General features: G+C 37.4%; 1 protein-coding gene across 6 annotated transcripts in view; it reads right to left on the bottom strand.

The window, feature by feature from the left end:
• Positions 1-1186: 1186 nt before the first annotated feature.
• The window catches only part of FNIP1 (folliculin interacting protein 1), a 171410-nt gene continuing 149340 nt past the window's right edge, over positions 1187-23256 (bottom strand). For 2 of the 6 annotated variants that reach the window (XM_003404455.4, XM_003404456.4), the window contains 7 exons: positions 22150-22296; positions 19773-19942; positions 16209-17628; positions 13913-14081; positions 5656-5853; positions 4969-5084; positions 1187-2669 (listed from right to left, as the gene is read on the bottom strand). In XM_003404455.4, the coding sequence (XP_003404503.1) occupies positions 2591-2669; positions 4969-5084; positions 5656-5853; positions 13913-14081; positions 16209-17628; positions 19773-19942; positions 22150-22296 (2299 nt within the window). In that variant the 3' untranslated portion in view covers positions 1187-2590. Of the gene's footprint in view, positions 2670-4968; positions 5085-5655; positions 5854-13912; positions 14082-16208; positions 17629-19772; positions 19943-22149; positions 22297-23256 lie in introns of those variants that run through there. The other 4 variants (XM_064275468.1, XM_064275477.1, XM_064275472.1 and 1 more) reach the window with 4 other exon arrangements.

Below are 23256 nucleotides of genomic sequence, written 5' to 3'. Positions count from 1 at the left end.
CACCATCTAAATAACTTAGAGAAAGCAGAACATTCTCATAAGACATCCACCAGAAGTAGGCATTGTGTAAAATGTTTTTTGTTTTTTTTTTAGTGAACATCCCCAGTGTACGCCAATTGCAATAAAATGAAATCTGTGCTAGTACGTTTATTGCACTTAAAGTTTTCAAACTAAAAATTAAGACATATTAATAAGAGTCAGGAATAAAACAAACCAGTTTATATACAAAGAAAAAGTAATTTCAATTCTATAATGTAAAATATCCCTTTTTCATTCCTGTTGCAACAAACAGGTTTTTAAATATGTTAACACATATCTGTCTGTACCATAAGAATTAAGTTGAAAGAATTATTTCTGAACAGGTCAAAACTCTTCACACATTCATCACAATGACCACACTTTGAAGAAGTAGAAACTCAGTCCTTGGGCTTTGGGTAAGGAAAGAATGACTATGATGAAGGCATCAGGAATTACAGAAGGGTCAGATATTATAAAACTCAGGAATCCTATAAGGATTAATGATTCCGTATGAAACTCTAAGCCTTTTCTTTCCCGGCAAAGCTTACTTTTAAAAAATAACAGCAAGAACCATTGATTAAAAATCAAATTTCCTATATGGTAATTTATTAGAGATTTCAAATAGATAGGGCTGAGAATAGTTTGATGATTAGTTTAAAAAAGGAAACACTCAAGGAACACATTATCTGACTGCTACATATCATTCTGAGCTATAATCAAAACTTACCCTGACAGTGAAAATAATGTACAACAGCACACATATGAATTTTTCTATACTCCAAATTCTGCCAAAGAAATTGATGCACAGAATTCCAAACAATGCAGGACAGAAGAATTCTGTTAATGAATGGAATAAAAAATTAAGCCAAAGAAAATATATCCATAAACACTCTTTGGCAGTAGGTCATCCATGGGAGACTCAGGTACTAGCTGGAACCAGCTGATAGGGTACAGTGGCCAAATTGATTTTGGGCACACCAATTTCAGGTTTACATTCCATTAAGCAACCATTTCTTCTTTGCTTAACTGGAGATCTCTTAAATACATACGGAGGGAAGATAAAATATGACCCAATGCTATAAGCTCCAGGTCAAAGACTAAACAAACCACAGAAATTTTCCATTAATTAGTGAAAATTAAACAGCAAGAATGGATGTGTTATATAGTAAATGTATTTAGTAACTGGATAAGCAAGGCTTTTTTTTTTTTAACTGATCAATTAATTACAATCAAAATAGTCACTGAAAGCAGAAACCAACTTTACCTCTAGCATTAAACGTATCTTAGACCATATAAGCAAATAAACTATAATGTAGTATTCAAGTAAACTGAGGTAGTAGAGCATATTGAAAATTTATCTACCCGTCTTTCTATTTACATTACTTACAAGAGTTTGGTTCCATATTAGCCTTTCATAAAAGCAATACTCTACAGTATATACAAAGACAGTAACAATTGAAGAATGAAAATCTGTGGGGAAAAAAGAAGTTTCTGGAAGGGAGGAGGCTGGCAAATGTGGGGATTTACAGAGAAGAGAATAACTTTAAGAGTTCTATTAGTGTAAACTGAATATTACAAAATAGGGAAACAAATATTCAGCTCCTATGGGTTCAAGAAGGGCTGATACCAAAAGCAAGGGCCTTGGCTACCTGAGCACTTTTGAACAAAATAGTATTTTTGCCAATGCTTTGGTGTAATTTTTAATCCTAATTTTCATTTTTAAAATTAGACATCAAATATGTAAATATTAATATTTATAAGAATCACCTTATAGTTATAAACACAACAAATGGTACAAAGTAGTATTCTTATTTTGGGAATCTACATCCCTTGGCCTTAGGAAACAATTGGCTTTACTTGTATTTTTGAATGTGTGGAACAGAAATATCACCAGAAAGTAACATTACACACAATTAATACTAGTTGAAAATATATATATTAAAAAAAGTCAAGTTTACCAATCTTGTATTTCTACCGCTGCTCTTTTAAAAAATAGATACATATGTACACCTGGGTGGATAACAGAGCACTTATTTACATTCATTATTCTGAGTTTGTTATAATTAACAGAACGTTAAAAATACTTTGGGTAATAGCCAGAAATCAGCTATTTTGAATTGAAAAACAAAACAACAAATAATCAGGGTAAATAGATCTTGGTACCTTAGAAATAAAGAATTAAAAACTAATGAAATGACCATTTCAAGCCATTTAATCATGACACATCTGCTGCTATTCATGAATTGTGTCAACACTGTAGTGATCATATGAAACTCATCAATGTTACTCATGCTTGTAAACTTTGCCCTATTCAAATGCTTTTCCCCAAAATTATTTATGCTGCTTTAGTCTCACTTGGTTAAAAATATACCACCACCCAAAAGTCCAGTCAAAAGGAAAAAGTCATCCAATGTTCACAGAATGTGCAATGCAATGCAGGATATCAAAGTGACTGACTCACTCAGATGGAAGCTCAACAGAGAATAAAAATCACTATAATTGCATGTTGTGTCTGCTTCCATGTTTTCTACTTAACTTTCTTCCAAAAGTAATTTCTCAATCTTTAGGCATTTTAAAGGAGTATCTGGGCAACATATGGAGAGTGAGTGCTTGCTACAGCAGCCAGAAGAGGAAGATCGCTGGATTCAATCCTGAAATAAAGGGAAAAAAAATCTCAGTACAAGCTTTCTGTACCCAGGACATGTCTATTACAGGCAACGACTTCTACCTGTAAGGTTAACTATACCTTAGCAGCCAGGGTACTAGGCCACCCTGGCCAAGAGGAAAAGAACAAGAGAGTTGATGATATCAAAATTCAGAAATTTTTCCGTAAGTAAAACTCAGAGTCCCAGATTTTTTACAAAGAAAGCCTCTGAAACCCAAGGGTAACCAATATCATGGATGTAGGAAAAGGTCTCACTGACTTGGTGATGAAACATGCATTAGCACAAGGGATAGTGAAGTGAGTATAATAATAGTGTGCATTCTAAATTTTTGGATACAGATGTTTCCATAATAAGATGCTCTGAAATAAGTAATGGAAGCTTCTTAGAAATACATCCTCCCACAAATAATTTACAAGAAAGGAAAACAAATGGCCAATAAACACAGAAAAAGTTACTCAGACTCACTCATGGTCAGAGAAATTTGAGTAAAATCAGATGCCATTTTTTACCTAGTAGTTTGGTAAAGATTAAAAAGTTTCATAGTAATCAACAATGGGAAGAGTGTGATAGTCATTGTGGAAATGTATACAGTTATTTTCTAGATGACATTTACTATTTAGCAAAATATTTATCACTATCTATAAAAAATGTAATACATATGCCCTTTTACCCAAAATTCTACTTCAAGAAATTTATCCTACAAGTTTCAAAGGTTTACATTCATTCCAGCATTCATTTGTAATAGTAAAAAAAAAACTGAAATGATCTTAAGTCCACCATATAATAGAATGCCATACAATCATTAAAAAGAAAAAGATCAGTATGTGTTTATATGAACAAATATTCAAGATATATTAAAAGACAGGCTGTACGATGACATATAAAAGTATAAACTAACTTATATCTCTTATTCTATACATAAAATTCTATAAGAATGAACAACTCATCAACACTGGGCATGGGCTCAAAGTTGGAAGAAAAGAAAATAAAGAAAACTTATTTTTCATTTTATGCCAAAATGCACTGTAAACTTTGGCTATACGTACATTAATTTAAAAACGAATATAGATTTTTAAAGAGAAAGGCATTTCTCTCTCACACACACACCTCTACCCAGAAAATAAGACCAATATCCTGTTACTGATTTCCCAAATACTCTCAAATCATTCTCTCTGTGTACTTCTTAAGACAAAAGCCTCATCAGGATTTGAGCAGCTATAGTATCGTGATGTATAAGTAGGAGCTGGAGTCAGAAAGACCTGGAGTCTCAAATCCCTATTCAGTCCTCCTAGTGACAGACATCTGGCATCTTAACTTCCAGAGTCATCTATTTCCAATCTGGATGCTACTGCTTGCACATTGCAGAATGACTATAAGAATTAAGGAATAATATTAATGAAAGAATTTAACTTGGTTTCTGGTATACAGTAGTTCCTCATCGATGTTGGCTCCCTCTTTCCTCACAAAAGCACCATTAGATCAAAGTTCTAGCTTGCTTTATTTTTTTTAACTAGTGTTTCAAGAAATGATACACACACATGAGAAAAGTGGTCACTGAACATAAAGACACACCCACTGCCATCGAGTCAGGAAGAGTGAAACATAATGAAGGAGGACTGTATTTCTTTTCCTCCTTCATTTAGCATTTTAGATAACTGTCTTTTTCCAAGGAATAACTGCAGAGTTAGACAGATACAATTTATAGACCGTGGAGGAGTAATAACATGTAGATAATGTACTACTGGAACCCTGGTGGCACAGTAGTTAAGCACTCAGGCTGCTAAGCAAAGGCTGGCAGTTTGAATCCACCAGCTGCTCCTTGGAAACCCTATGGGGCAGTTCTCTGTCCTATACAGTCGCTATGAGTCGAAATTGACTTGATGGCAATGGGTTGGTTTAATGTACTACCATCCACACAGCACTGTTACTTCCATCAGCTCAATTTGAAGGCAGGGTAGAAGCTGAGAATGACAAGTTTACAACATATTTAACAATAAAAATGACTATTTTTTCTAAGATAAAAATTTAGATTTTAATTCATTTTATATGACTATATTCCCAACATAGTACGATGACACAAAGGACAATCAATGCCTGTCAAGATCAAAGGAGGACAGGGGATCTGCTTTTATATGGTATAAAGCAACCCAATTGATAACTGTGTCCAGCTTCTAACAGGAAAAGACACTTAAGAGAAGGAAAAGGGCCAATTCTGAGGAATATCCCTTGCCTAAAAACAGAATAAGGAAAAAAAAAAAAGCCAGAAAGGAAACCATGAACATACCCCAGGACCACTCCCAGCTCCTTCACATGAACTCGCATCTGCCCTCTCAGGTACTCAGACAGCATTTTGCTCTTGAAGTACAGTTCCTGCAACCGATCTTCAAGATGCATGACACACTGGTTAGGAGGGAACCAAGAACCAAGTCAGAAAACTATTTCCAATGCTGAAATATGACAAATTCCAAAGCATGCTTTTGACAATTCTACTTAGTTGTTCCAATATGAATGCAAATTTGGAGCACGTTTTTAAAGCAGATAGTTTTAGCTAAGGGAGCTAACTTTTTATCCAGCTCATATGAAAGATGAGCCTCTACAGAGCTTTTTAACAATCTTATGGTCCTCCCAACAAGATAAAGAACCCTGAAAGTTGGAAATGGTGCCTTCTGCAAAAGGCTATCAGTATCACGAAGATGGATCATTCAAAGTCCCAACATGACATTCAGGGTCTAGAATGCACTAGCATTCTGCACAAAGTTTGGGGACCTTGCATGACCCTATCATACACGATACAAGCCAGGTTTTGACAGCCAAAATTATAGCTGGTGAAATCACAGAATACACAGATATGTATAAACATTCTTTTTTCAGAAAAACAATGATGAGGCTAACAGGAGTATTTAATGTAGGCACACAGAGTTTAGTAATGCATGAGAGTGTTAAAAGAATTTCAAGCTTTACACATACTTACAAAATTTGGAGAGAGGTTATGTTTATAAAGCTGAAGAGTGGAATGAAGCAGATTGGAAACAAGACTGGAAACTAATACTTCCTTTCCCAATTTATTATCTGTCATTCGTCTCTGGCTACTGGCCACTTGAACAGTCCATTTATCCATATCTGCTATAATGCAGACAGCTTCTGCTATTGGTTCATCTAACACTGGATGCTGGAAAGAAAAGAATTCATCTTATGACAAGCAAATGGAGTGTTCAAAGAAAATGCTAGTGAAGTGAGGCAATGAAGAAGTTTTAAACAAAAGCAGAAAAACGTATTATATTTGACAGTTACTGACAAAGGATCCTTGACAGAAGAGAATCAAATAGTTAATTAAATAACAAATACTAAGACATCTTCTAGAAACCACTTGGGTAGTGGTCAAGTGCTTAACCATCTGCACCACCCACGGACTTGTGGGCAACTTCAGGAGATAAGAATTCTGAAGGGAGTCCATCCGTTATCCTCCAGGGAAATGTCTCAACAAATAGATACGGGGGAAATTCTGTGAAATACACTTTGTTTAAAAGGTTACCAACTACTTTGCAAGTTACTGTTACAGCTCCTCACTCAAAGGGCATATGGTGTTTAAAAAATTTTCCTAAACCAGAAGCCTGTAACGGCTATTTTTTAGTAAGGAAAAGGAAAATGATCCCAAGTCAGTAGTCTACCCAAGAGAGAAGGGCCTAAATTCCAAGTTTCAAATCAGAAATAATCTGAGTTTAGGAGCTGTTTAAAAAAAAAGGCAGGGGGGAGACGGAGTGGGACAGTAGTGCTAATCATTCATCCTGAAATTACTTGTTTTCCTTCAAGGGACTACCATATATAATATCCTAATCTGATAAAATCTCAACCTAACCAAGCTCAGAACCATTAACAGTGTTGATTTTTTACTTTCCATTATTTTTTATTGACTCCATTTTTTACTTTTCATTAAGGCTGATTTTTCACTTTTCATTATCTCCAAATTTTTCTGTAATACTGTTTTGATAATAAAATGTACTTTTATAATTAAATGAAAATATGACAGAGAAAGATTAGTAAGCCCAGTTATTAAAACCAAAGGCAGAAGCCAAGTGGTTCTTCCTTTTAACCACAGTGGAAAGAATCCAAGAGCAACAGACCTGGGTCTACTACTGTGATGGTTAAGGTTGTGTGTCAACGTAGCTGAGCCATGATTCTCAGTGGTTTGGCAGTTATGATGTACTTTGGCAGCTATGTAATGATTTAATCACCTCCATAATAAGATCTTATACAATGTAATCACATCCATAATGAGATCTGCTATGAGCAGCCAATCAGCTAAAAGGGAGTCTTCCTGAAGGCGTGGCTTGCATCCAATATATGCGGACTTCCTAGCAAAGCTCACTGGCTTTTGGTCGCCCTGGATCCTGCAGCTGGCTCCTGTTCCTCTCACCTCCAGTTCTTGGGACTTGAGCTAGCAGCTTACCTGCCAATCTTAGGATTCGTCAGCATCTGCAGTCTGTGAGCCACAAGCCTGCTGTTTGACTTGCCTATCTTGAGTTTGTCAGCCCCTGCAGCTACGTGAGTCAGGAGAAGCCTCCAGCCTAACCCATGGACTTGGGACTTTGCAGCCTCTACAAGCATGTGAGCCATCTTCTTGATACATACCTCAATCTCTCTCTCTCTCTCTGTGTATATATACACATGCCTCACTGGTTTTGCTTCTTCAGAGAACTCAGCCTAAGACAACTACATAAAATGTTGTAAGTTTTCTAACATCGAATTTACTATTTGTATTAATCTCTGTTCATCTGTTTTAGAGATAGTATAGCACAAGAGTTTAGAGTACAGCTAAAGAACAGGCAAACCAAGACTAAATTATAGGTCTGCCACTTTCTTTCTATGTAATTTTAAAACCTCTGTAATCTATATCTGAAATACAGAAATGATAATAGTAGGCACCTCAAAGGATTATTCCTAAAATTAAATGAGACAGTACATTTAAATGCTGGGCACACTATAAGTCCTCAATAAAAACTAAATGCTATTCTAGGAGTCAGAATTGACTCGAGAGCAACGGGTTTGGGGTTTTTTTATTCTCTGTAATAATTACCCAGAAAACCCAGTGCCATCGAGTCAATTCCAACTCATAGCGACCCTATAGGCTGGAACAGAACTGCCCCATAGAGTTTCCAAGGAGCGCCTAGTGGATTCAAACTGCCGACCTTTCGGTTAGCAGCCGTAGCACTTAACCACTATGCCAATATAATAATTAGCAGGTAGAAATTCTTAAAAACAAAATAACGTCTTTGTCCTCAGCAGGATATATCAACCCCTTCCGATGTCAGACTTTGAGACAGAAGAACAAGAAAGGATACTGTATATGATAATGGGTACACATGGAGAATTGGTTGACTAATATTTGAAGTAAAGAAAGATAAGAGGACCCAGGGAGCACTAGAAAACCCACATATGGTTCCTTTGCCCTGAAGGACAAATACCACCAACTGAAATGAATTTTCTCCTCTGAAGTAATAAATTACTTATCTTTCTCATAAATTTATTTTCTTCTTTGCACTTAAGGCATACAGTTGTCTTATTATTCTCCATAAACTATGTAAATAATTTGAGGTCAGAAGCTACTTATTTTTCATCTACATATTCCTTGGAGTATTAGCACTAAGTTTAGAACGCAGTAGATCAGTAAATATTTATCTGACATTAAAAGGCTGAGCAAAATAGCTTTTAAATATAAAGAACACAAGTTGTGATAAGCTCTCTTCACATTTTGTTTTCATCTCGATTTATCATAACTTCCCTATTATATAATAAAACACTAAAATTTAAAACTCTAAGTAACTCTGCAGAAACACAAGGTCTAAACATTTCTTGGTGAAAGATTAAATGGCTACTTGCTTACTGAGCCTCATTTTTTCACCCATGATTTCCCAGTTGGCTTTCTCCATTCCTGTTTTAAAGTTTGAGAGAGGAGTGTTTTTTTTTTTTTCTTTCAAGTATTAAAGTGACACACAGAATTGAAGAGAGAAATAAAAATTCAACAATAAGAGTTGGAGACTTTGTTTTAGGTTGGGTTCTGTAGAGAAGCAAAAGCAGTAAAGCATATAAATACATATATATACACATACGTGTGTGTGCGTGTATATATATATATATATATATATATATATATATATATATTTGTCGCTGTTAGGTGCTATCAAGTCAGCTCCGTTTCATAGCGACCCTTTGCACAACAGAACGAAACACTGCCCGGTCCTGAGCCATCCTCACAATCATTGTTATGCTCGAGCTCATTGTTGCAGCCACTGGTCAATCCACCTTGTTGAGGGTCTTCCTCTTTACCGCTGACCCTGTACTCTGCCAAGCATGATGTCCTTCTCCAGAGGCTAACCCCTCCTGACAACATGTCCAAAGTATATAATATGCAGTCTCGCCATCCTTGCCTCTAAGGAGCATTCTGGCTGTACTACTTCTAAGACAGACTTGTTCGTTCTTTTGGCAGTTCATGGTATATTCAATATTCTTCGCCAATACCACAATTCAAAGGCGTCAATTCTTCGGTCTTCCTTATTCATTGTACAGCTTTCACATGCATATGATGAAATTGAAAATACCATGGCTTGGGTCAGGGACACCTTAGTATCCAAGGTGACATCTTTGCTCTCCAAGACTTTAAAGAGGTCCTTTGCAGCAATTTACCCAACGCAATACGTCTTTTGATTTCTTGACTGCTGCTTCCGTGGTTGTTGATTGTGGATCCAAGTAAAATAAAATCCTTGACAACTTCAGTCTTTTCTCCGTTTATCATAATGTTGCTCCTTGGTCCAGTTGTGAGGATTTCTGTTTTCTTTATGTTGAGATGCAATCCATACTGAAGGCTGTGGTCTATGATCTTCATTAGTAAGTGCTTCAAGTCCTCTTCACTTTCAGCAAGCAAGGTTGTGTCATCTGCATAACGCAGGTTGTTAATGGGTCCTTCTTCAATCCTGATGCCCCGTTCTTCTTCATATAGTCCAGCTTCTCGTATTATTTGCTCTCAGCGTACAGATTGAATAGGTATAGTGAAAGAATACAACCCTGACGCACACCTTTCCTGACTTTAAACCAATCAGCATCCCCTTGTTCTGTCCAAACAACTGCCTCTTGATCTATGTACAGGTTCCTCAAGAGCACAATTAAGTGTTCTGGAATTCCCATTCTTCACAATGTTATCCATAATTTGTTATGATCCACACAGTCAAATGCCTTTGCATAGTCAATAAAACACAGGTAAACATCCTTCTGGTATCCTCTGCTTTCAGCCAGGATCCATCTGACATCAGCAATGATATCCCTGGTTCCACGTCCTCTTCTGAAACAGGCCTGAATTTATCGCAGCTCCCTGTCGATATACTTGCTGCAGCCATTTCTGAATGATCTTCAGCAAAATTTTGCTTGCGTGTGATGTCAATGATATTGTTCTATAATTTCCACATTCGGTTGGATCGCCTTTCTTGGGAATAGGCATAAATACGGATCTCTACCAGTCAGTTGGCCAGGAAGCTGTCTTCCGTATTTCTTGGCATAGACGAGTGAGAACCTCTAGCACTGCATCTGTTTGTTGAAACATCTCAATTGATATTCCATCAATTCCTGGAGCCTTGTTTTTTTCCCAATGCCTTCAGAGCACTTTGGACTTCTTCCTTCAGTACCATCGGTTCCTGATCATATGCCACTTCTTGAAATGGTTGAACATCGACTAATTCTTTTTGGTATAATGACTCTGTGTATTCCTTCCATCTTCTTTTGATGCTTCCTATGTCGTTTAATATTTTCCTCACAGAATCCTTCACTACTGCAACTCGAGACATCAAGATGCAATGACAATTACTGGGACTGGAATGCGAAAGTTGGAAACAAAGAACAAGGATCAGTAGTTGGAAAATACAGCCTTGGTGATAGAAGCAATGCCAGAGATCGAATGACAGAATTTTGCAAGACCTATGACTTCTTCATTGCAAATACCTTCTTTCACCAACATAAACGGCAACTATACACAGGGACCTCGCCAGACGCAACACACAGAAATCAGACTGACTACATCTGTGGAAAGAGACAATGGAAAAACTCAATATCATCAGTCAGAACAAGGCCAGAGGCCGACTGTGGAACAGATCATCAATTGCTCATATGCAAGTTCAAGCTGAAACTGAAGAAAATCAGAGCAAGTCCACGAGACCCAAAATATGACCTTGAGTATATCCCACCTGAATTTAGAGACCATCTGAAGGACAGATTTGATGCACTGAACACTAGTGACCGAAGACCAGACTAGTTGTGGAATGACATCAAGGACATCATCCATGAAGAAAGCAAGAGGTCATTGAAAAGACAGGAAAGAAAAAAAAAAAATATATATATATATATATATATCTCTCAAGGATATGGCTCACACAGTTGTAGAGGCTATAACGCCCCAAGCCCATGGGACTTGGAAAGAGGCGTCTCCTGATTCACATAGCCACAGGAGCTGGTGAACTCAAGATCAGCCTGTCAGAGAGCTGGGCTCTTGCTCACAGGCTGTGAAGATCAACGAATCCCAACATCGGTAGGCAAGATCGCAGTTAAGCTGCTAGTTCAAGTCCCAAGAACTGGAGGTCAGAAGGAACAGGAGCCAGCTGCAGGATTCAGAACAAGCAAAACCCCCTCAAGCCTTGCCAGGATGTCCGCCCACACTCGATGCACACCACATACCCAAGGAAACTTCCCTTCAACTGACTGGCTACTCACAGCAGATCCCATCGTGGGGGTGAACACATATCAAATCTCGACAGGGAATTGACTACATTATGTGAATGCCAAAGCACTAAGTATCATAGCCCAGCCAAGTTGACACACAATCTTAACCATCGCAGACTTCAATACTTTACTCTCAATAATTGATAGAACAACTAGACAGAAAATCATAGAGGACTTAAATAAGGCTACCAACCAACTAACTTGACCAAACTGACATATACAGACACTTCACCTAACAACAGCAGAATACACATTCTTTTTCAAGCACATGTGGAACAGCCTCCAAGGTAGACCGTATGGTAGGCCATAAAACAAGTGTTCAATAAATTTAAAGGGATCAAATAATACAATATATGTTCTCCAACCACAATGGAACTACGTTAGAAATTAACAACTAAGGAAATTTGAGAAATCCACAAATATTTGGAAATGAAACAGTACACTTTTATATAACCCATAAATTAAAAATAAACGAGAGAGAAATTAGAAAATATTTTTAGGTCAATAAAAATGAAAATACAAGACATCAAAATTTATGGGTCACTATTTTTTTTTTTTATTAAAGCATGCTTAGAGAAATATTTATAGCTTTAAATACTTACACTAGAAGAGACATTTCAAATCAATAACCTAAGCTTCTACCTTAAGAAACTAGAAAAATACAGGCAAACTAAACCCAAAGCAAGAATAAGGAAACAAATAATAAAGATTAGGGTGAGCATTAATTAAACAGGAAAACAGAAAAATTAGTAAAACAAAAGTTGGTTCTCGGAAAAGACTAATGAAATTGTCAAATCTTCAGCTAAAATACAGGTCAGAAAACTTTTTGAAGAGCCAGAAAGAAAATAATTTAGGCTTTTCAAGTTATAAGGTCACTGTCCCAGTGACTCAACTGTGCTACCGAAGCATGAAAAGAGCCAAAAAGTATGTAAATGAACGAGTATAGTTGTGTACTAATAGAACTTTATTTACGAAAACAGGTGACAGGCGATATTTAGCCCATGGGCTGTAGTCTGCTGACCCTTGATGCAGATGGGTAAAAATACCTGCCAATAGCTATCAAGCCATGAATGAACTCTTTCGACAATCCCTCACCGTTTGGAGAGGGTGTGGGGGACAAGACACAGATTACCAAAATCAGGAATGTGATTAGCAACCTTACAGAAATCAAAAGGATTGTTAAGTGGATACTATGAACAACTTTATCTTCAACAAATTAGACAAATAAATCCAACAAATTCCTAGAAAAACAGAAGTTACCACTGAGTAAGGAAAAAAATCGTAAATTTGAATAGTGTATATTAAGAAACTGAATTAGTAATTTAAAAGCTTCCCATAAAAAAGCCCAGACATGGATGGCTTCACTGGTGAATTCTACCACACATTAAAAAAAGTAATAATACCAATGCTCCAGAAACTCTTCCAAAAAATAGCAAAGGAGGGAATACTTCCTAAGACATTCTATGAAATCAGCATTGCCCTAACAGCAAACTTAGACATAGCTACCTTAAGTATAGACCAATAACCTTCATGAATGCAGACTCTAAAATATACAACAAAATATTAGCAAACCACATCCAACATCTTGTAAAAAGAATTATATACCAACACGAGGTGGGATTTACCCTATAAATACAAGACTGGCATAACATCTGAAAAGCAATCAATGTAATCATCACATTAACAGTTTAAAGAAGAAAAAAACACATGATCATTTCAACAAAGAAAATTCATTTGACAAAATCTAACACCTATTCAGAATTAAAAACAAACAAAAACTAGTAATAGAAGGGAACTTCTTCCATCCAATAAAGGGCATCTACAAAAACTTGACAGCTACCATCATACTTAATGGTGAAAGACTTAGTGTTTTCCCCCTAGGATCAGGAACAGGTCAAGAAGTATGCTATCACCATTTCTATAGAACACTGTACCAAAGGTTCTAGCCAGTTCGATCAGACAAGAAAAACACAACACATACACATTGGAAAGAAAGATGCAAAATGATGTAAAAGATGATATGATCCTGTATGCAGAAAATCCTAAGGAATCCACACAGAAAAGTACTAGAATTAATAGTTCAGCAAGGTCACACAATACAAGTTCAATGGACAAAAATCAATTGTACCTCCACATACCAGCAACGAAACGAACAATCAGAAAACAAAACTAAGAAAATAGCTCTATTTACATTTTCTGATATTGCAAATTATCTAGTGATGAGTATCTACAAATACATCAAGTACTTTCTGTATTTCGGATTTCTATTTAGATAAGATTCCTGTAACTTTCTACCTGCTTTCATGGTGACAGGTTCAAAGACACAGGTACTATATATAAAGTGATGGATTCAGAAAACAATGATTATGTTACACATAAGGTGTGACCAAAAATACAAGGCAATTCTGGGCTCTGCTAGTTAACAGAGTTTGTTCAAAATAAATCCAAGGACAATGAAGGTCACTCACCTGCACAGCATGGGACAAATCTGACACCAGACACTGACGGAGCCTCTCATCACTCCCAATTCCTTGAAGAACAAAGTCAGGCACATAAGATGAACAGTAGCCACCCAGCAAGGACCTCCCAAAGTTGGCAATATTGGGTTGAACAGAACTCACTTCAATTAATTTTGACCTGGAAGAAATGTCCCCCAAAAAGGCATATCTAATTAGTAATAAACATATTTTACAAAAAAAAAATTTTTTTTTGGAAATCTACTAGTCTGTATTTCCAGTACCATCATCTTCTACAAGGACTTTAAAACTGGCTTAAGTACTTCATTAGACCACAAAACAGTCCTCTCCAGAGAAGAGGGCCTGATGAACAACTTCGTAATGTTATGGGCAATAAATCTTTGACGGTAGACTTTTGGAGAGCTGTCCCTTGTATTTGTGATATATTCCTAACATCCTCAGATATATGAAAACCATCATCTAAAACAACACAGCTAAAGACTTCATAAATCCAAAGCTTGGTGTATAATACTTGACAACTATGGATCTTCTCCTTGTATACTTGACTCAGAGTATTCATTCCCCGTTTTCCTCTTAGTCTTGGCCAAATCTATTTCTAACAGCTATTTCCTGTATTCTCAGGGATTACCTCTAGCTACTTGCCAGGTTCAGCATAGGCCTTTTTGGGCATAATTCACTCCTAAATGACTTGAAAACTCCTAAGCACTAAGAGACCTCCTACATACTAACCAGTCCTTTAGCTTTTCTCTGGTGCCTTCACAAAGCCTCTCTGTGGTGCCTGAGGAGCTTATTTAGCCTTTAATCCTTCCTATGAGTGAGAGCACGTGACAGTAAAGGAAACTTGTCCAGAACAATGATCTCTTCTTTTATATTAGCTACTACCAACCTTCAGGGACCAGACACAAACAAAAGAATGGTACATATTTAGATAGACCTGTTAAAGGTGAGGAAAACTGGTGGCATAGTGGTTAAATGCTACGGCTGCTAACCAAAGGGACGGCAATTCGAATCCACCAGGCACTCCTTGGAAACTTTACGGGGCAGATCTACGCTGTCCTATAGGGTCACTATGAGTCGGAATCGACTCTGCAGCACTGGGTTTGGTTTGGTTTTGGTTAATTAAAGGTGAAGAGGCCCTGGTGGTGCAGTGGTTAAGCGTTCAGCTGCTAACAAAAAGGATGGCAGTTCAAATCTACCAGGCGCTCCCAATTGGCAAAATAATTCTATTATGAAATCATTCTGCATCCCACTTTGAAATGTGGCGTCTGGGGTCTTAAATGCTAACAAGCAGCCATCTAGGATGCAGCAATTGGTCTCAACCCACCTGGAGCAAAGGAAAATGAAGAACACCAAGCCCACATGACAACTAAGAGCCCAAGAGACAGAAAGGGCCACATGAACCAGAGACCTACATCATCCTGAGACCAGAAGAACTAGTTGGTGCCCGGCCACAATTGATGACTGCCCTGACAGGGAGCTCAGCAGAGGACCCCTGAGGGAGCAGGAGATCAGTGGGACGCAGACCCCAAATTCTCATAAGAAGACCAAACTTAATGGTCTGACTGAGACTGGAGGAATCCCGGAGGCCATGCTCCCCAGACCTTCAGTTGACACAGGACAGGAACCATCCCCGAAGACAACTCATCAGAAATGAAAGGGACTGGTCAGCGGGTGGGAGAGAGATGCTGATGAAGAGTGAGCTAATTATATCAGGTGGACACTTGAGATTGTGTTGGCAACTCTTGTCTGGAGGGGGGATGGGAGGATAGAGAGAGAGGGAAGCCGGCAAAATTGTCAAGAAAGGAGAGACTGAAAGGGCTGACTCAAGACGGGGAGAGTAAGTGGGAGTAGGGAGTGAGATGTATGTAAACTTATATGTGACAGACTGATTGGATTTGTAAACGTTCACTTGAAGCTTAATAAAAGTTATCATAAAAAAAAAAAAAAAATCTACCAGGCGCTCCTTGGGAAACCCTATGGCGTAGTTCTACTCTGTCCTATAGGGTCGTTATGAGTTGGAATCTGCTCGAGGACAATGGGTTTAGTTTATTACAGGTGAAGGAGTTCCTGGGCGGTGCAAATGGTTAACTCACTCATTGTAACTGAAAGTTGGTGGTTCGAATGCACCCAGAGACACCTAAGAAGAAAGGCTTGGTGATCTGCCTATGAAAAACCGGCCAATGAAAGCCCTATGGAGCACAGCTCTACTCTGACACACATGGGGATCACCATGAGCCATACTGACTCAATAGCAACTGGTTACTATAAATGGAAACTTACTACTTACCCAGGAAAAGGTATCTCATCCTCTTCTGCCCAATCTTCTTGCTCTCCTCCATAGTAACTGCTGACTTGTCTAGTCATATCATGACCTGTATCTTCACTTTCACTATCACCAAGGGCACTATCTGAACTTTCATTTCTTGGAATGTCCCATTCAGTTCCTACAGCAATTTTTTTCTCTGAACTCTCTTTATCCCCATGGGGGACAAGAATGGAGAGTGTATCTCTTTGGTCCTGCTGAGGAAAGCAGGTTTTACACCCTTCTTGGTGAATGGTTTCTACGCATTTACAAAATTCATTGTTCTCTTTGCTGTTTTTTGTACACAATCTTTTTGAAAACTCTAACATACGACAGTGTTCCTTACTGTCTGTACTTGTTTTAACTGGAATATCATCAATAGTCCTGGTTTCAATGGAATCATCATTAAAATATTCATCAAATAAACTCATGCTTTCTGGGTCTGAATGATTCCAGCAGGGAAGTGCACAGGCCTCTCCAGAAACCATGTTTTGTACACCAGGCTCTCCAGATTGGTCCTCAGTTGTTTGTTTAGCTTGTTGATGCATGTCAATAGCTGCTCCTTCTTCCTTGAGTGGTTTGGCATGATACCTGGTGATCTGATCCACCACTGCCTGACTCCGGAGTTCAGTATCTGAATCAGGTGACATGGAATCCCCAATCAGGAAAGTAACCTTTGTCTGGGCTGCCTCACAAGAAAATGCAGCAGGCACAAGCTTATCTGGAGGCTTTTTTTCCACAATCATTCCTGTGGCTCTCATCATTTTGCCTGTGTGGTTATCTGAAGCCAGCAATTCCTCACTCTGCCATGTTTCCTCTGCTGGCTCTAAGCCTGACTCTGACAATCCACGTTTGTCTACTGGAGCAGATCCTGTGCAAATAACTGTCTCTAACTTGGTGTCAAGACAAGTTCTTAATTTATCTCTGTACTGTTTAATATCAAAAGCATTTTCTCCTTGGCAGTCAGGAGGAGAAATCATTCGGCACTCATCTGAAGTTTCTAGCAGTTTCTTAGAGATGTTTTGAATATCTTCTCTCTCTTGTCGTGAAACATTCTCTATATTTTGCTCAAGGAGTGGACGACTGCAATACTTACAGTTACAATTAGGAGTTCTTGTTTCTTCTGGCTCTTTAAAGAGTAAGCTGCTTTTGTTTCTATGCATTGTGATAAGCACATACTCAGATTCTTCTATTTCACCTTTCTCTAAAGTGGTAGTAATTACTGTGCCTGGCATAACAATGGCTTCATCTTCTCCATTTTCTAAAAGATGGGTTTCTTGAAGTTCAGAGCATCTTATGAAATAAGTAAGAAAATAAAGCAGCCTCTGGACCATGTCTTGTCGTTTGCCAACTACCACAGTCCTTGCTAACCGTACAGGAGAGCCAATAGCGCCATACAAGTCTCCTGCAATGGAAAAATCAGTTAATGGATACACACTCTATTCACACTTTTCAAATAACAGAAACCTACTCTTATTGTATGAGAGGTCGTTCAAGTTTAACTCTTAGTTCTTTAATAGCTGAGTGACTGTTCAGGAGAATAGGCTGAGATGAACATCTTAACCAGGAAGAAAGGTCTATGAGTGGTTTTCTAGCTTCCTCCTTAAGCAGCTGCTATGGTTCTAAAATCTCAAGCAAAGAGTCAGTTCTGAACGTCGCATTTACCAAGAACATTCTCTGTGCCAGGCCCCATGCAGGCACTTTTATCTGGATGGAGATGTACTGCCTGAAGCACTACACACATAAGGATTCTGCCACTGTATCAAACACAGAGAAGAAAAAGCACAAAACCTTTTGTGTGTGTGTAGGAGGGGGAAAGTAGCGGTGCTGGAGTGGAGCAGAGCTGTAGTAGTCATGCCACATAATTAACCATCCATGAGTCACATCAGATCCCAAACCTTAACCGTCACTCTCCTACCCGGGAACCCTCACTGGCTCCCGTATTTTTAAAAGCCCATTTCTCCCATTCTGTTCCCTAGAGGGCTGGGTATTGACCTAGGCCACAAAGGGCAGGAGAAGTAAGACCCAGTTAAGAGGAAGAGAAAGGGCAGCACATTTAGCTACGTGGTTCATTTTCACTTTTTTATCTGTAGTTGACATGAACAGCCATTACATTAAAAAAAAAAACAAAAAAAAACAGGGACCTTCTATATTTATGCTATAGCTCAAATTAAACCAATGAACAAACACACATTAAAAAAAAAAAGACTTAAAAATGAAGACTACAAAGCCATTAATTTAATTCAACTTTTTCTAAGTTGTCAGTCTACACATTTCAAAACTATGCTAATCCTTTAAAAACCTCTGTTTTAACTTTATACAAGCCCCATACTTCTTAAAGGAGGTAAAAAAAAAAAAAAAAAGGACCCTTGAAAGGTTTTAAATAACTATATCCTGTAGACATGTTTTAAGATCAATTTTCTCTTCCTGCTAAGACATCTAGTCTAATACCATCATGCCATTATTTAAAACCACTTCTAAGGCTCCCACTAATTACCAAATAAATTGAAACTGCTTTGGCAAGATAAATCTTTTCATGACTGGTCTAACTTTACTTTCCCAACTTCACCTTCTTAGTTTACTTTTTTTCATCTTTAGTCGCCCAATGTCCCACTTAAACTGAAGTCCTTAAGCTGAACTACTGTATACGTGTCCTGCATTTTCAATGCCTACACCCTTTTACTTATGTTTTGTACTCTTCCCTCCCTGGCTATCACTACCAGCTGACATCTGTTCAAAGCTTCTCACCCAAGCAGCCTCCCTCAGACAAAAGTGAGCTCCCTTTACTGAGCTCTCACTATTATCTTCATTTCTCTTATAGTTCCTCTTTGAAATTGTACACTTTAAATGTTCTTACTCTATCAATGGAGTATCAATTATACCTCAATAAAGCTGTTAGAAAGAAAGTGGGGGAGAGTGGAAGTGGGGAGGAGACAGAAGGAGGAGGAGAGAGAGGGCGGAAGGAGGGAGACAGAAAAATGAAAAGGGAGAGGGGGAGGAAGGAAGAAGTTAGTTGGCTACATCAACCGATAAACCACATGTCAGTTTGCCTGCCACGCTTAGGCTTACGCATCAGAGCAACCTAAAGGAAGTTTCCACCAGGTCACCAAAATGTTCTCATTTTACTCTCCCCATATCTCCTAATAGCAATAGGGTAAGAGTAGGAGTAATAGCAGCTACATTTACCAGACACTGCCTAAGCACGTTACCTGTGTTATCTCATTTAATTTTCACTTTACGTAGTATGTATTACCTGTAGGTAAAGTACCTAACACAAAAAACAAAAGCATAAAATACCCCATAGACCCTAGTAACTAGTAAACCAGCCATCAGCCTGTTCCTCTTGCTCCAGCTCCAGTTCTTTAAGTAATCATATAAGGTATAAGATAGAGATTGGACAATTGAGCAGACATGAAAGGATGAGGAGAGAAGCTTTAGAATGGAGGAAGTAAAACAGCCTTTTATTTCTTTGTGTTCTATTATAACTCTAGAAAAATCATACAAACATGTGAGTATAATGCATAGTTCCAGGCCTTTCGGATTACATACCCAGTTGTGCCCAAAGTGGGTTATATGGATGAGTCTTTGCCAACATGTCCACACTCTGAGAGGAATGTTTTTCCAAAAATATTTTTATAGGCGGTTGTCCATTTGGCATGACTGTTGGGACCCAGGCAAGATGATTGGTCAGAACTGCTGTAATGAGAGCTGGCAAGAATCTGAAAACAAAATGCATCCTATCAGATTCCACTCTGCCTTCATAAAACCTTAAGTAAAATACAGTAACAGAATAAAGCAAAGAGAACATGTACTATCATGTGGCCAAAAAGATAAAAAAGGAGAGGGGAGAGGAAAAGATACATATATCATTAGGATGAAAATAAAAATAAATTTTTTGTTTGGCAAGGAGCTGAACATCCTGAAAGTAAACAAAAGAATACTCACAGGCAGCTGTTTCTGATGAGAATTATAAAACAAAAATGCCAATTTACTTAAAAAACAATATTCTTTTCAGTGTTTAATCTGTACCATTCATTAATGAATCAATCAGCAGGTCTATACATTTCCAAATTACTGATTAGAAAAATGAAGAGAATTATTAACCAAACTTTGTTTACCATCAAAGAGAATGAGAACATCTGAATCAATCATCTGAATTCCAGGGACTTCTTAGGAAACAACGTGATAAAGACATTAAAAATGTATCAGAGGACAGTTTGGCGGTTCCTCAAGAAGTTAAACTCAGAATTTACCATATGACCCAGCATTACCATATGACCCAACAATTCTACTCCTGATATACTCCAGAGAATTAAAAACAGAGACCCAAACAGATACTTGTACATTGATGCTCACGGCAGCAACATTCATAACAGCTGAAAGGTGGAAACAAGTGTTCATCAACAGATGAGTGGAAAAACAAAATGTGGTACATACATATAATGGAATATTATTCAGTCATAAAGAGAAATGAAGTTCTGATACATGGATGAACCCTGAAAACATTATGTTAAGTGAATTAATTTAGACACAAAAGGACAAATATTGTATGATCTCACTTACATGAAATTTCTAGAACAGGAATATGCATACAGACAAAAGGTAACTACTGGTTACCAGGGGCTGAGGGAGAGTGGGAAGTTATTGCTTAATGGGTATTGAATTTCTGTTTGGGGTGATGAAAAAGTTTTGGAAATAGTGGTGATGCTTGCACAACACTATGAATGTAATTAATGTTAGTGAATTATGTACTTAAAAATGGCTAAAATGCAATTTTTTTGTTACATATGCTTCACAATATAAAAAATGTATCACTCGAATATAGCACTTTCTTCTTATTATTTTTTTTCACTTTTCTAAGAAATGAAGCTGTTTCATAGGTGGTTGTAATTCAAAAACACAGGAAGTCTCAGAAAGTTCTATAAGATGTGAGGAATTCCAATGTAACATGTAACTAAGGACATCTTTACCTTTTCTTATTTTTATGACACTCTTCCATACCCTATACCTCTCTAAATTATCTTTTAGAATTCTGATTTGTTATTAATCATAAAATAATCAGAAAGATAATGAATGGTTAATTATTCTATTTTATGATTGGGTTTGATACTTAATGTACACATCTAGATACAGTAAACAATAGTTAAGTTAAACAAATAAATGTAAATAAATAACTAAAGTAAGCCAGGCTGAGCATCAATGCTTATGTACTTATTAACAAAATTTTAGTACGGAGAGACAATACATTGTTAATACAGTTCAGAGAGATCATAAATCGATACCTTGAGGTCAAAACTGGCTCTGGCTCTCACATCTTTTGTTTGCTGTCTTTTAAATTTGCATTTGTTTTTAACATCCAAAAATTAAGGATTTAACAACAACAAAAGCAAAAGAGAATTTCAGCTTCCCTTGTAAAATAAAAAGATCTCATAACACTAGACCCTAGAGTCTTACATGGCAACAGTCAAGGAAAGCCAATTATGAGCTCCCTCCTACATATCTGGCATCCATGCTAGACTTTCTCAAAGCCCCTACATAGGCTGTTTGCCTCATTTATTACATGTAAGACCCCTGGCTTTATTCAAGAGATACATATATATATATGTATGGAAAAGAGTCCTCAATTTAGACTTCTTGTTAATTCTATTTCTCTATTGGTTTGTATTTGTAAGGTTGTATAATTTTTCTTTTTTTACAAGCTCAGTTGAATCAAAATTGGAAAGCACGATCAAGGCATGGGTAAAATAAGTTTCTTACAGAATCACAGAACAAGCTGTTCATATCCCACCAAGCTAAAGACAAAAAAAAAAAAAAAAACCTAAAACATTGCACCCTTTGACACTAAATTGTCCCTTTTAGTTTTATAGATGCAATACAAAATAAAAGTAACCAAATATATATATATATAAAATAAAGTAAGCCATACTGATTTCTGGCAGCATTTTCCATTAGAAAAGTGAACTCCTTCATAAAACGATGGCAAAGCTGGTTCTTTTCTGGAGTTCCCGACATCATTGTAAGCCAGACAGGCTCTCCAATCCGTGGCATTGTGTACAGATTACAAATTGCTGTTCTAAATAGAGGAAGACACATTATGAAATTCAAACTTCTCATAGCTACATACTCTTAAGACAAAGTTTATATTGCCAACTTGGGCCTTACACACAGATTATTAAAGTTTGTGAGAAGAGAAAATGAATTAAGTCATTCCTTGTTTGTAACCAGTAAAGTACCACAGGAAATGTTCTGTACATGAACTCTAAATATGTTGGTTCTGGTGCTGGCTCTACCACCAATGACCTGTGTGCCCTTGGGTAAATTATTTCTCTACTTTAAGAACCTGCTTCCTCTGCTTATAAAATGAGGAGCTAGGACAAGATAATTTGTAAAGCCACTTCCAGCTCTGTATTTCTAAGGTACAAATAATCAGCAATATATAGAAAAGACGAATACTCTAGATGAGGTAATAGCTTATCCATCTACCCACTGAAAACAATAGTTTATCTGCATCATTTTACTGTCTATGCTGAGACTCTTTAGTAAAGTTGTGAAGGATGATGAGGACACTATACATACAAGTTATACTGTATGACTCTCAAACTTCTGAAGTTTTTCCTTGAGTCAGCACAAGGCAGAATTATTGCACAATCATTATAGAGCTTTTCTGGCTGTCTTTAAGATTTATTTAGACAATAGCTAGTCTAGCGACAGCCATTCTCTCCTGAAGGCTTCAACACATACTTTTTTGTTTGTTTGTTTTACTGATTATTATTATTAAATTGTACTTTAGATGAAGGTTCACAGAACAAACTAGCTTCTTATTAAACAGTACACATATTGTTTTATGACATTGGTTAACAACCCCACAACACGTCAACCTTTTCCCTTCTCTACACTGGGTTCCCTGTTACCACCTTTCTTGTTCCTTCCTGCCTTTTAATCCTTGCCCCTAGGCTGGTGTGCCCCTTTAGTCTCTTTTTGTTTTATGGGCCTGTCTAACCTTCAGCTGAAGGGTGAACCTCTGGGGTGATTT

The sequence above is a fragment of the Loxodonta africana genome, chromosome 2 (assembly GCF_030014295.1).
Source record: "Loxodonta africana isolate mLoxAfr1 chromosome 2, mLoxAfr1.hap2, whole genome shotgun sequence".
NCBI lineage: Eukaryota > Metazoa > Chordata > Mammalia > Proboscidea > Elephantidae > Loxodonta > Loxodonta africana.
The sequence above is the reverse complement of the archived record's forward strand: the minus strand, read 5'-3'. Positions and strand labels throughout refer to the sequence as shown.